The sequence below is a fragment of the Pygocentrus nattereri genome, chromosome 28 (genome assembly GCF_015220715.1).
Source record: "Pygocentrus nattereri isolate fPygNat1 chromosome 28, fPygNat1.pri, whole genome shotgun sequence".
NCBI lineage: Eukaryota > Metazoa > Chordata > Actinopteri > Characiformes > Serrasalmidae > Pygocentrus > Pygocentrus nattereri.
In genome coordinates this window covers 1,041,622-1,058,071 of record NC_051238.1, presented here as the reverse complement: position 1 = coordinate 1,058,071, position 16,450 = coordinate 1,041,622, and the positions used below count along the sequence as shown (strand labels likewise).

Here is a 16,450-nt window from a genome sequence, read left to right as displayed (position 1 = left end):
GTTTGTAGAAATTCAGAAAAAAGCCGCGTCAGTCTCGACTGCATATGTGGACATATTTCTATATTGAGCTCTATTTACACAAAGTTAGGTTAGTTCATCATTTATGTTGAACAGACTCTCCCAAAGTTTTACGCTGCTGCGCTGACGTTGAACCGCGTGCTGCACTGGGTCGGTATGACCAACAGGTCAAAACCAGCTCTAAACAAAGTGACCGCTGGGCCCTGATTGGTGCTCTGGCTTTGCGCTTCTTTCGTTTTGACATGTTACGTTTTTATACACACAGAAACCAAAAGGAACGACAGATTTCTCAAAATGTAGAAGGAAAAAGTCGGATATTAGACTCTGAAATGTAGTGGAGTGAAAGGAGAAAGTCGCCCAGAACGGAGAAACTTCAGTACAGATACACCAAAAATACTAAAGTACAGAAACTAATTACATTCACTGAGTTTGTGTGTCCATTTAGACTTCCACGTGGATTTGAAGGCCCATATAGCCAAAGCTAATGCTAACAGTGCAGTTGAATCAGCACGCTGTTGAGCCAAACTGCCTTCTCGATTTTTGCCGCGTTGCTTTGGCGCCATCTGGCGGCCGCCCGTCAACCTGCAGGGTTTGCTTCGGCTTCACTCGGAACTCAGTCGGAAACGCACGAACTGAGTCACGGCCCAAGCCCCTCCCCCGCGTGTGTGAGAGAGTGCACAGTGAGGTGTGAAAGAGCTCAGGGAGTGCAAACGGAGTCCTAATGCTGCACAGACAGAAACTCGACACCCCTGAAGACTGAAGCGGCCAGGTGAGTGACCACTCAGGTAGGGTCACCTGTGGCGTTTATCAGCGCTTCTCTCGTTACCTGACAGCGTCACCTGCGCGTTAGTCTCACTTCTTCTTCTTGCGTGAATCCCAGGCTTAAAGAAGTGGTGGCGAGCTGTGCACGCGACCATTCAGAAAGAAGTGCACGTGCACAGGTGCGTGCACGCCTGAACAGCTGAACGATCGATCAGGGATATTGATGATCAGTGAGTTCGTCATCGTGGCTGTTTAAATTGACATTGAGTTGGCTTTCCATTCGAACCCTCCGTTCCACCTTAAGAGGCACCGCTGTTACTGCACCATTTAAGGTGGAACGGAGAATTCAGCTGATTCTTCAAGACTTCTTAAAGGTAACGGTTCTATCTAAAACCATGATTTTTATATAGAACCGTTTCATGCTTACGTGGTTCTTCTATATAGAACCTGTTTTTTTAAATGGTTCTAAGTAGAACCAGAAAGGGTTCTACTATTGCATGCAAGCTTGACATCAATAGGAGAACCATTTTTGGGTCCTTTAGTAAAAGAAACGGTTCTGTTGAGAACCACAAGTTCTATTTAGAACCATTTTATGCTTAACGGTTCTTTGCCTGATGAAACGGTTCTTCAGATTGATGGAGAATGTATTGTATATGCTTCTGTATAGAACCAAAAAGGGTTCTTCTGTTGTATACAAGCTTGACATCGTAACCTTATCAGAACTCTTTTTGGTTCTGTATAGAACCATATGCAACACGTTCTCCATCAGTCTGAAGAAGCATTTCGCCACGCAGAGAACCATTTAGGCATGCAGAAGGTTCTATGAGTGTTTATGGCTGTAAATAGAACACGTTCTCTACTAAAGAACCCTTGAAGAACCGTCTTTCTGTAGCTTTTTGATTGTGAAGTGGAGATAAACACGGCTGTTTGGCTCCAGGTTGTAGCTCCTGCTTTAATTCGCTTAAAGGATTATTAGTGGCCCGAGCTCAGCAAAGGTGTCCCTGCGTTCAGGTCACGTGTTCTGCGTGTGTCCAGTTAATCCAGCCTTACTTTCACCACACGTGGTCGACTGCTGTTCTCTAAGGTCATTAACCCCTCACAGTCCAGCCTCCTCATTCAGAGAAGAACTCATTCGGTTTACGGCACAGATGAGATCTGGACCTGCACTAAACGTTCAGCTCACTTTTAATTCGAATGCAGATTCAGAGTAGCTTTACTGATGTGACTGTTCTCGAAGCGAAACTCACTTTATAGAACTAAAAACAAATAAAGAATTCATCATAATTACAATAATAGTCATATTCAAATAACAGCAACAGTATTAAAGTATATAAAGTACATGAATAAAATAAGACATAAGAATAAGACAGTCCTGGTGTGTCCTACTAATTAACCTCTTGGACCCCTTGAATGTCTCAAGATCAAAATTCTGAGGGCTTCCTAACTTTTACTACAACTTCATTCTGGATCTTAATTTCATTAGAACTTTGTTCTGGATCTTAATTTCATTAGAACTTCATTTTGGATCTTAATTTCATTAGAACTTTGTTCTGGATGTTAATTTTATTAGAACTTTGTTCTGGATCTTAATTTCATTCGAACTTTGTTCTGGAAGTTAATTTTATTAGAACTTCATTTTGGATCTTAATTTCATTAGAACTTTGTTCTGGATGTTAATTTTATTAGAACTTCATTTTGGATCTTAATTTCATTAGAACTTTGGTCTGGATGTTAATTTCATTAGAACTTCATTTTGGATGTTAATTTCATTAGAACTTCATTCTGGATGTTAGTTTCATTCAAAATTGTTTCTGGATCTTAATTTCACTAGAACTTTATTCTGGATACTATTTTTTAGAATCTCATTATGGATCTTAGTTTCATTATTGGTCCGTAAGTTATGTGGTGTCCAAGGTGGGAAATACAGGTGTCCTGGTGTGTCTGGGATCCTCTAATTAACCTCTTGAATGTCTCAGAAATAAAACCCCAGGGGTTCCCTGAAAATAAACTGATTACAGTGTTATGCTGTAGGAGACTGGTTCACCCAGTTGGTCCTTCATAGTCTAGAAACTGCAACTCTGCCCAGATTCCTCTGAAAAACTTTCCACCGAGCTGCAGCAGATCTGAAAACCTGAAAACTCGCCCAGTTTCCTAAGAGTTTAGAGTGAAGTCTGACTGTTCCTCATTCCTCACACTGAAGACAGAAGAGGAGACGAGGCAAGGAAGATCTCAGTTGCTGTGAAGAGCGCAGAGCGCCGAACCGCACTAGAACAGAGACTCTACAGAAGAGGAGATGAGGAAGATCTCAGTTACTGTGAGGAAGAGCGCAGAACCGCACTAGAACAGAGACTCTACAGAAGAGGAGACGAGGAAGATCTCAGTTAATGTGAGGAAGAGCGCAGAACCGCACTAGAACAGAGACTCTACAGAAGAGGAGACAAGGAAGATCTCAGTTAATGTGAGGAAGAGCGCAGAACCGCACTAGAACAGAGACTCTACAGAAGAGGAGACGAGGAAGATCTCAGTTACTGTGAGGAAGAGCGCAGAACCACACTAGAACAGAGACTCTACAGAAGAGGAGACGAGGAAGATCTCAGTTACCGTGAGGAAGAGTGCAGAACCGCACTAGAACAGAGACGTTACAGAAGAGGAGACGAGGAAGATCTCAGTTAATGTGAGGAAGAGTGCAGAACCACACTAGAACAGAGACTCTACAGAAGAGGAGACGAGGAAGATCTCAGTTAATGTGAGGAAGAGCGCCGAACCGCACTAGAACAGAGACTCTACAGAAGAGGAGACGAGGAAGATCTCAGTTAATGTGAGGAAGAGCGCAGAACTGCACTAGAACAGAGACTCTACAGAAGAGGAGACGAGGAAGATCTCAGTTAATGTGAGGAAGAGTGCAGAACCGCACTAGAACAGAGATTCTACAGAAGAGGAGACGAGGAAGATCTCAGTTAATGTGAGGAAGAGCGCAGAACCGCACTAGAACAGAGACTCTACAGAAGAGGAGACGAGGAAGATCTCAGTTAATGTGAGGAAGAGCGCAGAACTGCACTAGAACAGAGACTCTACAGAAGAGGAGACGAGGAAGATCTCAGTTAATGTGAGGAAGAGCGCAGAACTGCACTAGAACAGAGACTCTACAGAAGAGGAGACGAGGAAGATCTCAGTTAATGTGAGGAAGAGCGCAGAACTGCACTAGAACAGAGACATTACAGAAGAGGAGACGAGGAAGATCTCAGTTACTGTGAGGAAGAGCGCCGAACCGCACTAGAACAGAGACATTACAGAAGAGGAGACGAGGAAGATCTCAGTTGCTGTGAGGAAGAGCGCAGAACCGCACTAGAACAGAGACGTTACAGAAGAGGAGACGAGGAAGATCTCAGTTACTGTGAGGAAGAGCGCAGAACCGCACTAGAACAGAGACTCTACAGAAGAGGAGACGAGGAAGATCTCAGTTACTGTGAGGAAGAGCGCAGAACCGCACTAGAACAGAGACTCTACAGAAGAGGAGACGAGGAAGATCTCAGTTAATGTGAGGAAGAGTGCAGAACCGCACTAGAACAGAGACATTACAGAAGAGGAGACGAGGAAGATCTCAGTTAATGTGAGGAAGAGCGCAGAACTGCACTAGAACAGAGACTCTACAGAAGAGGAGACAAGGAAGATCTCAGTTAATGTGAGGAAGAGCGCAGAACCGCACTAGAACAGAGACTCTACAGAAGAGGAGACGAGGAAGATCTCAGTTAATGTGAGGAAGAGCGCAGAACTGCACTAGAACAGAGACTCTACAGAAGAGGAGACGAGGAAGATCTCAGTTAATGTGAGGAAGAGCGCAGAACTGCACTAGAACAGAGACTCTACAGAAGAGGAGACGAGGAAGATCTCAGTTACTGTGAGGAAGAGCGCAGAACCACACTAGAACAGAGACTCTACAGAAGAGGAGACGAGGAAGATCTCAGTTACCGTGAGGAAGAGTGCAGAACCGCACTAGAACAGAGACGTTACAGAAGAGGAGACGAGGAAGATCTCAGTTAATGTGAGGAAGAGTGCAGAACCACACTAGAACAGAGACTCTACAGAAGAGGAGACGAGGAAGATCTCAGTTAATGTGAGGAAGAGCGCAGAACCGCACTAGAACAGAGACGTTACAGAAGAGGAGACGAGGAAGATCTCAGTTACCGTGAGGAAGAGTGCAGAACCGCACTAGAACAGAGATTCTACAGAAGAGGAGACGAAGAAGATCTCAGTTAATGTGAGGAAGAGTGCAGAACTGCACTAGAACACAGACTCTACAGAAGAGGAGACGAGGAAGATCTCAGTTACTGTGAGGAAGAGCGCCGAACCGCACTAGAACAGAGACTCTACAGAAGAGGAGACGAAGAAGATCTCAGTTAATGTGAGGAAGAGCGCAGAACCGCACTAGAACAGAGATTCTACAGAAGAGGAGACGAGGAAGATCTCAGTTAATGTGAGGAAGAGCGCAGAACTGCACTAGAACAGAGACTCTACAGAAGAGGAGACGAGGAAGATCTCAGTTAATGTGAGGAAGAGCGCAGAACTGCACTAGAACAGAGACTCTACAGAAGAGGAGACGAGGAAGATCTCAGTTAATGTGAGGAAGAGCGCAGAACCACACTAGAACAGAGATTCTACAGAAGAGGAGACGAGGAAGATCTCAGTTAATGTGAGGAAGAGCGCAGAAACGCACTAGAACAGAGACGTTACAGAAGAGGAGACGAAGAAGATCTCAGTTACTGTCAGCAGCCAGGCTGTGGAGAGAGAGTCAGCAGCCAGGCTGTGGAGAGAGAGTCAGCAGCCAGGCTGTGGAGAGAGAGTCAGCAGCCAGGCTGTGGAGAGAGAGTCAGCAGCCAGGCTGTGGAGAGAGAGTCAGCAGCCAGGCTGTGGAGAGAGAGTCAGCAGCCAGGCTGTGGATGTGTCCCTGTGTGACTCTGTCTGACGCAGTGAGGACTGAACTCCAGCGTTCGCAGCAGAGCTCGTTCTGCAGTCTGCTCTGTCCAGATACCCTGGCAGGCTGTGTGGGTGTGCTAAGTGCTGATTCGGCAGAACCGCGTCCAGCTCTCAGTCCTCAGTCCTGCTGTGAAAGCTTCATCAGGTCTCTACGGACTCCTTCTGAGCTCCGTAACGAGGTCCACAGAGAACAACTGCAGGAACCATCCAGAAATAATGCTCTGCTGCGCTTTTTAACACTCAAACTGTTTCATCATTGATTTGCAACAGATCTGAAGCAACAATTCAGCAAAAAAAATCTAAATTATCTTATTTTCTTACCCTAAAACTTCCCCTCCGCCCAGATACTTTCAGTCCTTTAGTTGAACTCTTAAAAATGGTTCTTCAAGTGAAGAGAACGGTTCCACGAGTCCTATATCTCTGCATGGTGAAATGGTTCTTCACATTAACGGAGAATGTAAATGTAAGTTTGACGTCAACAGTAACGGAACCCTTTTTAGTGCTGTATAGAACCTTATATAACACATTTTCCATCAATCTGAAGAACTATTTCACCATGCAGAGAACCATTTAAACAAAGGGTTCTATATAGAAACAATGTCTTTGCTAAAGAACCCCTGAAGAACCAGTCCTTTAAGTGTGTAACTGAGAAGTTTGGCATGTTGCACGTTTAAATGATCACAGTGTGCAGTTTTTCAGCATCTCTAATAGACTTGATCATGTAGTTTGTGGTAGCAAAAAACAATGGATAATGAGTGGAGGTTTTTCAGGGATGTGAGCGCAGAACCGCACTAGAACAGAGACTTTACAGAAGAGCTCTGTTAATCTCACGTTCACCACCCTGAAAACAGGGTGTCTTCTGGGTGTAAACCACTGTAAGCGATCAGGTCGCTGATGCTTGGCTGAAAAGACGCCCATTATTACATTAACGCTTCTCTCTTGTTACTGACAGCAGTTCTCAGTGCAGGAGTGAAGTGTTAAAGCAGCAGGTTGTGTAGACGGTACAGAGAAAAGGTGCTGAATTCCCTTCCCGGTTCAGTTGTTTGGTGCGGATCTGAATTCGAGTGGAGTCGCGTGTCAAAACCGAACTACAGAAAAAGCTGGACAGGTCCGGACCACCACAGCAGGTCTCCTCCCAGCTGAGAATGGAGGGTCTGATTGGCTCTAGCACTCAGTATTACTACGTCTGTTCGTGCTGGTCAGTGCTTCATGCCGTCAGCGGAGGTTTTATGTGCCCGAACTGAACTCAGAAAGTGGTGGGGCGTCACCACAGTACTGTGAAAAGTGGTGCCCACTGCTGTTCCGGCGCCTTGACCACAACTGATAGGGAACAGGGGCTAGCTGCATAGCACCGTAAACATTGCTTAACATTGCTTTATTTATATAGCACTTTTCATGCCGGTGGCAGTTTAAAGTGCTTTACCAACAGCTGATAAAACATAGTTATGCAAGAAATCATTTATTTAGAATCAGAAGAAAATGTAACAGATCAGATTAGAGGATAAAAACCACGAGGCGTAGTTTTAATTAAACGCTGAATTAAAGAGCTTGAGGTGTTTATCAAAAGTTAGCGCTGAGCTCGACTGTCTAAAAAAAAGCTGAACTGAGCTCCAGTTTAGATGCAGAAGAACTGAAAGAGTCTCTCCAAGTTTTATGTGTTTTACTGAAGGTGTCTGAAGGTCAGAATCTGCAGATCTAAGATCATAAACAGACCCACTTTCAGAAGCTTTAATGTCATTTAGAGCTTTAAAACTAGCAGCAGAGCTTTAAACTCTGTTTTGAATGGTCCAGGCGGTCAGTGCAGCTCTTTTAAAGCAGGACCGAACCAATCTCCCTGTGTTGATATGCTTAGGATGCTGCTGCTATGCTTAGGATCCTTTGTCCGAGCTGTAAAGGATGTATTGTTTTATTAGGAAGTTCAGTAGGAAGACCATTACAGTGATCAACTCTACTGGAATAAACACAAGATTCTCTGCATCGCTCTGAGAGAAAAACTTCAGCGATATTTCTCTGATGATAAAAAGCTGCTTTAGTGACTGTTTACATCCAGATAAATCAGAGCTCAGAGTCTAAGACCACATCCAGTTTTCATACTAAATGTGTGTAAATGTATTATGGCTTATTGGCCCCACAGCTGGTTATTGAAAGTGTTTATCTGCTCACTCAGACAAGCGCTGACCGGCCCCACACTCACCAAACGAAGACTGATAGGACGAACAGGTAGAATACTGGCATTTACACATTAAACAGGTCCAAGAGGTTATGTGGAAAATATCAGACAGCCCCACCACTCTCATGCGTAATAAACACACAACAATGTTAATTATAGCAGAATTACAACTACTTTTTTTAACAACTTTTTTCTTCATAAAGTTTTACATATAATGGACTATAATAATTGATAAGGCAGAAAAAAGCATAGCGATCAGTCGCACATCACAACCAGTAATAATAGTTATTTATAATAATAGTTTATTTATAAAACATACTTTTAGTTGATGTAATAGTAAAACATCTGTATTTAATAGAAGTTTTATGTTGTCATTGTGAGACAGTAACCCAGCAGCTGGGCTCCCTAATAAACCCCAGAAAGGTTTGGGTAGAACCAACAACCCCGTTTTTCCAGTGCATGAACATGAACAGACATATGTTATTATAGCTAAAAACAGTAGCATCCTCAGCTGCATCTGTATTGTCAGATTACTGAACATCTCCACTCGGTTTGAAACAAGTCTCCCCCTTAGAATTATGAGGTTCTATCTGAGTTCTGAGCACTTTTGAGATATTGAGCTTCAAAGGTTTTGCACTCCAAATAACAGAACTGAAATGTGGAACCCGTCTGTCTCATAAATGAAAAGGACAGACACTGTAAATTTATTCCAACCGTACAATTTCACAATCATGTAAAATGTGTAAAGGAGTTTTTGGAACAGGTCAAATGCAGATAGAATCTTCTAATCCTGAGAACTCACTTTCTGTTTGGAATTATAAGGTTCTAGATCGAACCTGATGGAACTATTTTTGTTCTCTTTATCTAGAGTCCAAAAGCACACACACACACATTTAAAAAGCCACTTCTCCCTCAGGGTCACAGGGCAAAAATACACAGAACTTGACATAATGTTAAGAAGTTGTCAAAGAACTCAATTTTGACATAAACGTCAGATCCGAACCGTATAGTTCCAAGCAGAGGTGTTTGAGGTGTATGAGGTGTTTTACATATGCAGTTGGCATCATGTAAAGGCATTATATCGCTGTTGTCAGAAGAAAACCACGTGTCTCCAAAATGGAAACTTTACAGGAAAAGGAAAAAACTTTTCATGGAAGTCAATGGAACCAGAATTTTTGTCCAAGTAATTTTGGCCATTTCTTTTGGTCCATTTTTTTCAAATTATGTCAAAAACTGAAAAACGTAAAAAATGGAGATACGAGGTTTCCTCCCGACAACAGTGAAAAGCTTCCATTACCTGGAGTCTGAATTTCCTTCTATGGTTTTAGCCTCAAAGCTCTGGTGCTAAAACTAAAGAAGGAACTCCAGACGTCTCAGCTGATCGTTTTGGGGTAAAGTTGGGGAGATTTCTCACTGAACTGTCGTTTTAAGAGCTCTCTGTTTCGTCTTAGCACCACTCCACCACAATGATAAAAGAGTGTCTGCAGTTCCTCATCGAACCAGCCAAGAACCTGAAGATCCGTCTGAAGGTATGTTCTCCACTCGCGCTTCTGTGGATCCTGATCATTTCCTTATTTTTCATCACAGATCCTCAGTAATCACTCATGCTTTCCACTCTCAGGAGTCTCGCAGGCGGGTGCAGAGTGAAAGGCGGGAGCCGCTGACGGAGAGCCAGCTATTCATCATGGAGCTGGCCAGAGAGCTCACCTGGATCTGCCAGGTAAAGCATATCTGTACCTGTCTCAGGACCTTCTCCCCGCTACCTAGCCACAGTAGTGTCAAAGCTGTTCGGCGGTGACCGAACAGATCTAATGACCTCAGACAGACAGACAGACGTCAAAACATCACCAGCACAAATCGTTACAGGCCTGCTTCTCTGCGCAGGGACTCAGCCTGCTCTCCAACGCGGGAGACGAGGAGCTGAACCATTCCACCAAACGGCAGCTACAGAAGACGCACTGAGACCTTAAAATGAGACCATAACTCTGTCACTGCTTTCTCAGTGAAATATTAAAAAATAAACAGACAGCGGCGGCAGATCATCAGTTTGTTCAGTTTAACCTGCACACATCGTCCCCTCTGTGCTGGATATTCAGTCAGAGCAGCTGCCGTCACTTTTCCGTGGCACTTTTACTTTTTAAACGTAGCACGTTTACTGATCGCTTCTGATCATGTTTATTGTCCTGAACAATACGAAACGAGCCAACAGCTACGTTCTTCACCCAACATAAAGCTGGTCCTCAAACACTCAGCTTCAGCCTGAACCCAGTTTTGCCTCCGTCTGCCAGCTTTGTGCGGGTGCTGTTCACGAGACGCGTTCATCGGATTGACCAGCACAGAACAAAACACTTTAGTTGACACTTTAAATAGATTTTGTTTTTTTTTTTTATTCATCACCTCTTATTAAAAAAACGATTTAAAAAGCACAGCCTGCTACTCCTAGCAGTGCTGCGGGCACAACACTCTGCATTGGTGCGATGCTTCCTGCTCTCAAACACCTGATCCACCTCCTCAGAGAGGTCCAGGTGACTTCATGAGGGGGAAATATTACCTGTACTCAGAACTCAGAACCAGCAGGGCTGCTGAGAATCTCTGCCAACTCAGACGGAGCGAAGCAACGTTCTCAATTAACCTGCCGCTTGAAGCAAGAGTAACATTTAAATACATGTAAAGATCTTAAAGGCATAGATTGTTGATCCCTAATTGCATGGATGTTTGACTATTCAGTACAGGCGCCGTGCACAGGTGTGTAGCTCCTCACTGTGGGGGTGTTTAACTCTTTAATGAGTTTGGCTTATACACCCTTACAGTCACGTATGTTTTTAACCCTTACACTAATGAGCTTTAACCCTTAGTGCAGTGGTCAGGAAGAGCGCATTCCCGCAAAGTTCAAACCTCGTCTGCTCAGCGAATTATCTTCCTCGGACGTCTGTGATTGGCCAGATCTGATGCAACAACAGCGGGAAAGATTTAGGTTGGAACTGGGATGGGCAATATGATAATATTTCAGCGTTATCATTATGAATGATTACAGTGAGTAAAGTGAGTGTATTTGGGAAACATTCAATAAAATAAATGTAAATTATTATTATTATTATTACTGTAGTATTTTATTTGTGGTACTCCAGGTTCTGTTTTGTATGTTCCAACTTATTAAATCTCAGAAAAACGTACTATCATGATGCATATCGCTGCTGTCGGAACAAAACCTCGTATCTCCATTTCTGACATTTTTCAGTTTTTGACATAATTTGAAAATGTCTGCTGCCCTTTACGTTGTTTGTACATTTCATGATGAACGGACCAAAAGAAACAGCCCAGAATGAGTTGGAAAGACGTCTGGTTCCATTGACTTACATTAAAAGTTAAGCGAGTTTTTTCCTTCTCCTGTAAAGTTAGGTTACAAGGCTTTGTTCCGACAGCAGCGATATCATGTATCATGAAAATGGTTTAAAGTATATATTGGATATACTGTAATATATAAGGATTTATTGTTTGCTGTACCACTCACCCCTGGTTGGAGCTAAACTCTGCAGGAAAGTAGATACCCCATAATAATAGTTTACCCCACAATGCATGCTTGTTTATCCATTAAATGCCCTAAGCCCATCAATGCACATCAACTGATCTAAAAACAATGATAATGTCCATTTTTTATTGGCTTTACTATATTTTAATATAATGCCCACTGCATATCTAGAAAATATAGATGAGTATATTAGCGTGAGTATATATGGGTTATTAGAGCACAGGCAAGGAGTCAGTAATGTTTGTTTATCTCCTCTTACTCGTATTTTCTCTCTTATGTGTTGTATTTTATTATATTTATTTCACACATGCCCATGACCCATAAGGATAAGCGGTTTAGATAATGTGTGTGTGTGTGTGTGTGTGTGTGTGTGTGTGTGTGTGTGTGTGTGTGTGTGTGTATTTTTGTATGAACATAAGCTTTTTACACTCTGTAAACACATATAGACCATCACAGCTGTTTTTCTCACCACCCACCATTAGAGGTCAGATGTTCTGGCCCATATCTGGACTGGAGAAGACATCTGGCCCCCAGGAGTATGTAAAGAGTTCATAGTAGAGACGGCGTCCATTCTGGAGATGAAGGTCAGTATGAGCAAATTAAACTGCACACAAAATCCATACAACACCTGTTAAAAAAAACACCTACTAAAAGCAAAACTACTGAAAACTACTAACCTCACCTGGAGGCTGTCAGGAGGATCTTCTTTCAGCCATCCAATCAACCACCTTCTGTTTTAATTCATTCCCAGTAAAGTCAGTCGTTTGGAAACATGTCAACATCGGTGATGTGATTACGTAATACGGCATCGCTATTTTGATTGGCTGTTACATGACACTTGAGACGTGTGCAGCTGTTGCGGCTGCGTTTCAAATGAGTTGCAGGAGGCTTTCAACCAACCAACCAGAGTAGTGTTTCCTCTAGAGTTACCACCCCCTCCTTCCCCCCAACAACCACCCACCCAAAGGTACTAAAATTTAAATTTCCAAAGGAACCTTCCCAAAATGACATTAACATTGACGTTAATGTTACCGGCATTATGACTCACGCTAACGCTCATGGCAGTTGTTCTCCAACATCTTCCTACGTTTGTTCTTAAGTGTGTTCTTGAGAAAAAGTCTGCATCAGATTCATGGCATGTTCTCACCTTTTGAGCGTCTGTAGATTCTGATTAGATCTAAGAAGAAACCCCACATAAGAGAACATTGGAGAATGTCCTTCTGAACAACGGTTGGTGAATGAGGACCAATGTTGCATTAGCTGGGCTTGTTTTTCGTGATTTTAATAATAATAATAATGACAAAAATAAGTTGGCCGTGAACATGTGACAAGTGCGTCTCACGCTATCCGACTGGTTTCTGAAATATTAGGGATGACACACAACTCTCCGAATTCACGCTCTCGTATTACTAGGAGACGCAGATAAACAGACGTGGAGCTGCTGCTGTTTTCTCAGCCGTTTGCGCTGAAACAGTAAAGAAGCAGCAGGTAAATGTTTAAGTGACAGTCATGGCTTAAGAAATGTGACTAATGTGGGATTTTTAGTTTTAAATGTACAGAAACTCGATTGTGCCTTAAACTCAGCTGATTAAAAAGCTTCATGTGAGAGACTTTTCTCCATTTGTCTTTGTTTACTTGCTGTATTTTCTTCCTCAGTTCTTACTGGAGTCAGTTTAGATTGAGACTCTGACCAGTTTACTCTTCTAGATCGCGCTCCTCCAAGTCGAGTCAAAAAAAAGAAACGTTTGATATCCTCCTACAAAAAAGTCTGGGTCTGTGCTGCTTGTATACTACTTGATTTACTCTCCTAGCTAGAGGTCTGCGTTTTCTCTAGACGCTGGACTAATTTTCAGTGCTGTGCACGGGAGCAGGCAGGTAACCAGCCCCCTGCAGGCGGGAGCAGGACAAAGCACATGTGAAGAGAAATCCTGTACATCAATGAACGGCCTAAATAACGCAGAACAATCACAAAATCATAGATAAACAATATAAAATGACACAGTAAAACAGGTAAAACGAATGAAGTCATTCTGAAGAGCTAAACAACACGCAGATTCTCATAGCTTCAGTCCGACCGCCACAGCTGCCCAGCAAAACGCCAGAAATAACCGCTCTGTGGTTTAATTCCTGCTGCATTTAAATGGTGGATATACAGCATTTGGTGAAGTTACTCTTAGTGAGCCTGATGACCATGACTGGCCTGTTTTTTCAGCATGTTTGTGAACAGACTGTGCTGGATATGGGAAGTCAGTTCATCTTGATGGAACTGCACTGGCGGGAGCAGGACTAATGATTCCAATTTTCTGCAGGAGTGGGATGAAATCATGCAGGAGCAGGACTAAAAACATTCCTGTGGAGACCTTTGCTCCCAACTGTCGACTCCGACTGACCCAAAATCTGTAGCTCAGACTGAGAATCAAGGCTAAAGTCAGGGTAAAATTCTTGTGAAGTGGCAGCTGCTGTAAAATATAAATAGTGGAAACGCTGAGGTTGCAGGAAAGTTTATCATGTAAAGCCTAAGAAGCTCCGCTGCTGTCCTGCAAGTTACTCTGTGCCTAATTAGTTTGTGAGCTGCTGCTGTTGTCCTGTTACTCTGGTTGTTTTTGGGAAGCTACGCTGAACACATTAATCATCAGTTAGTAAGAAATGTCTCCATGTACAGCTGAGGGTGTGGAGATAAAGCTGATGAGCTGAATCAGGCTGGGTGTGAGCTGCTGGAGCCGTGGTTGTTGTCCTTGGGCATTGAGCCCAGGCACTGTTCACACGCTCAGTCAGCACATTCTGACAGTAAAATCAAAGGTATTGATTAGGCGTACGCTGCCGTAGCGGCTGTGTGTGAAGGTTAGTGTGTTAGTGTTATAGTGTCTGTGTGGAGCCTGGGGGCGGTTCTTTAACTCAGGGAATGTGGATATGTCTATAATAAATGGTTTATATTAGTTCGTTGTGTATGCTGGATGCACAATTCTCATATATCATATATCCTGAATAAGACGAAGTGCTACATCAGTGCATTAATATGAAGGTGAAACGGTTAGTGTATGTCGTTGCAATTTTGTTGTTTTTCGTAATTTAAAAAGTCAGATTACCCTTTGTTTTGTGTTCAAATTTGAAGATGAACGGACCAATAAAATGCCTCAAAATTACTTATAATAATAAAAAAAATAACGTGGGACCAAATAATACCTGATGTTTAGGAAGATGTATTCAGTGTTGATGCACATCTTAAACATGTTTTGTGGTGAGTCCACCTTTCAGATTGTTTATGGCAATAAAGGATGTCGTGTTTTCCGGGGGAAAGAAGAAAAGGGCCAATCTGGTTTGTTACCAGTGTAAAGTTCTAAATCCAGCATATGTCATTGTGTATGGGTGGGGGGTCGGGTATTACTTGGAAACCTGCACATCTGTGAGGGCACCATTATCCCTGAACACATTTCGAAGCAACATATCTCTGCTTTTGGAACAAAACCTTGCATCTCCAGAAAGGAAACTTTACAGGAAATGGAAAATGTTCTTAACTTTTAATAGAAGTAAATGGAGAAATGTCTTCAGTCTCAAGCGATTAATAAGTGTTTTTTTTTGGAACATGTTTTAGGCATCAAAATTTGATTAGGTGCATATTATTATTATTATTATTTGTATTTATATAACACTTTTTGTGCTTGTGGCAGCTCAAAGTGCTTTACAGACAGGTGATAAAACATAGTTATACATGAAATTATAAGTATTTAGAATCAGAAGAAAATAAAGATCAGATTAGAAGATAAAAACCATGAGACGTAGAGTTTTAATGCAGCTCTGAGTTAAAGAGCTGCGTTTTCAGGTGTTTATTAAAAGTGAGCTCTAAGCTCGACTGTCCAATAAAAGCTAAACTGAGCTCCACAGTTTAAAAGCAGAATAACTAAAAGAGTCTCTCCACATTTTCTGTGTTTTACTGAAGGTGTTTGAAGGTCAGAATCTGCAGATCTAAGATCATAGACAGGCGCTCTGATGTAATCTGACCTGAACGATACAGGCAGCCAGCGCAGCTCTCTTGAAGTGGGAATGATCTGATCTCTCTGTATTTTGTCCGAGCTGTAAAGGATGTATTGTTTTCTTAGCAAGTTCAGTATGAAGACCATTACAGTGATCAACTCTGCTTTTAGAAGTTTCTCTGCGTTGCTCAGAATGAACAAATGAAAAAGTAATTCTCAATGATAGAAGCTCCTTTAGTGACTGTGTTAATCAAAAATCTGATTTCTCATTAATATAATACTACTAATGTACTAATAATTTTTTTTATCAGCGTCTCTCGCTGTTCTGGCTGTTCTGTGAACGGAGTTTCTGTATGTGTAAGCAGACACATTACATGACTATTTTGTGCAGGAGAAGTCGGAGAGGCCGCTGCTGACTCGCTCAGGTCCGAGTATGGAGAAGCAGGACTGGAGGGAGCGTCTGCTGTCCGTTCTAGAGGGAGAGGAGAATGACCTCAGCGACTCAAAGAGAACCATCATGGACTGGACGCACAGCCAGAGAACCCTGCACCCGGTACAACCTACGCTTTAATGTATTCGCCCGGCTTACCGCAGATCTAGCTGGTCAGCCAAGACCTGTTGGCCTGTTGACCTGTTGTATGTGGGGGTCAGGGTTTGTGTGTTATGTCATGGGATCCTATATAGTAGTGAAAACAGCCGGAATTCTCACTGAACGACTTTCCAGCCTCTCTTTATCCTTTTGAATCAAACAGGCTGTTCTGACACTGTGACTTTAAGACCGGTATATATAAATCAGCGCTGTTCTGATTGGCTATGACTCCAAAAGCAGTCCAGGCTCAAATTGTAATATCAGTATGAGTAGGCGGGGCTAAATTGCTGCAGGCTGAATAGGATATACTCACTTAAGGACGGTGGTTCTTCAAGAGTTCTTATATGGACCAAATGTTTGGAAACTCTCTCTTTCTGTCTGTCTGTCTCTCTCTATTCTCTCTCTGTGATCTCTCTGTCTCTGTCTCTCTCTGTCTA

The 16,450-nt window shown here is 42.7% G+C and overlaps 1 protein-coding gene across 6 annotated transcripts in view; it reads left to right on the top strand.

Annotated features, from left to right (window-relative positions):
• Positions 1 to 672: 672 nt before the first annotated feature.
• Positions 673 to 16,450, top strand: part of zgc:194990 (uncharacterized protein LOC568410 homolog) — a 23,049-nt gene continuing 7,271 nt past the window's right edge. Inside the window, exons 1-6 of one of the 6 annotated variants that reach the window (XM_017687545.2) lie at positions 688 to 787; positions 7,922 to 7,974; positions 9,376 to 9,453; positions 9,546 to 9,644; positions 11,936 to 12,037; positions 15,816 to 15,977. In XM_017687545.2, coding sequence (XP_017543034.2) covers positions 9,391 to 9,453; positions 9,546 to 9,644; positions 11,936 to 12,037; positions 15,816 to 15,977 — 426 coding nt within the window. In that variant the 5' untranslated portion in view covers positions 688 to 787; positions 7,922 to 7,974; positions 9,376 to 9,390. Of the gene's footprint in view, positions 804 to 887; positions 1,011 to 1,105; positions 1,155 to 7,921; positions 7,975 to 9,375; positions 9,454 to 9,545; positions 9,645 to 11,935; positions 12,038 to 15,815; positions 15,978 to 16,450 lie in introns of those variants that run through there. The other 5 variants (XM_017687547.2, XM_037535713.1, XM_017687548.2 and 2 more) reach the window with 5 other exon arrangements.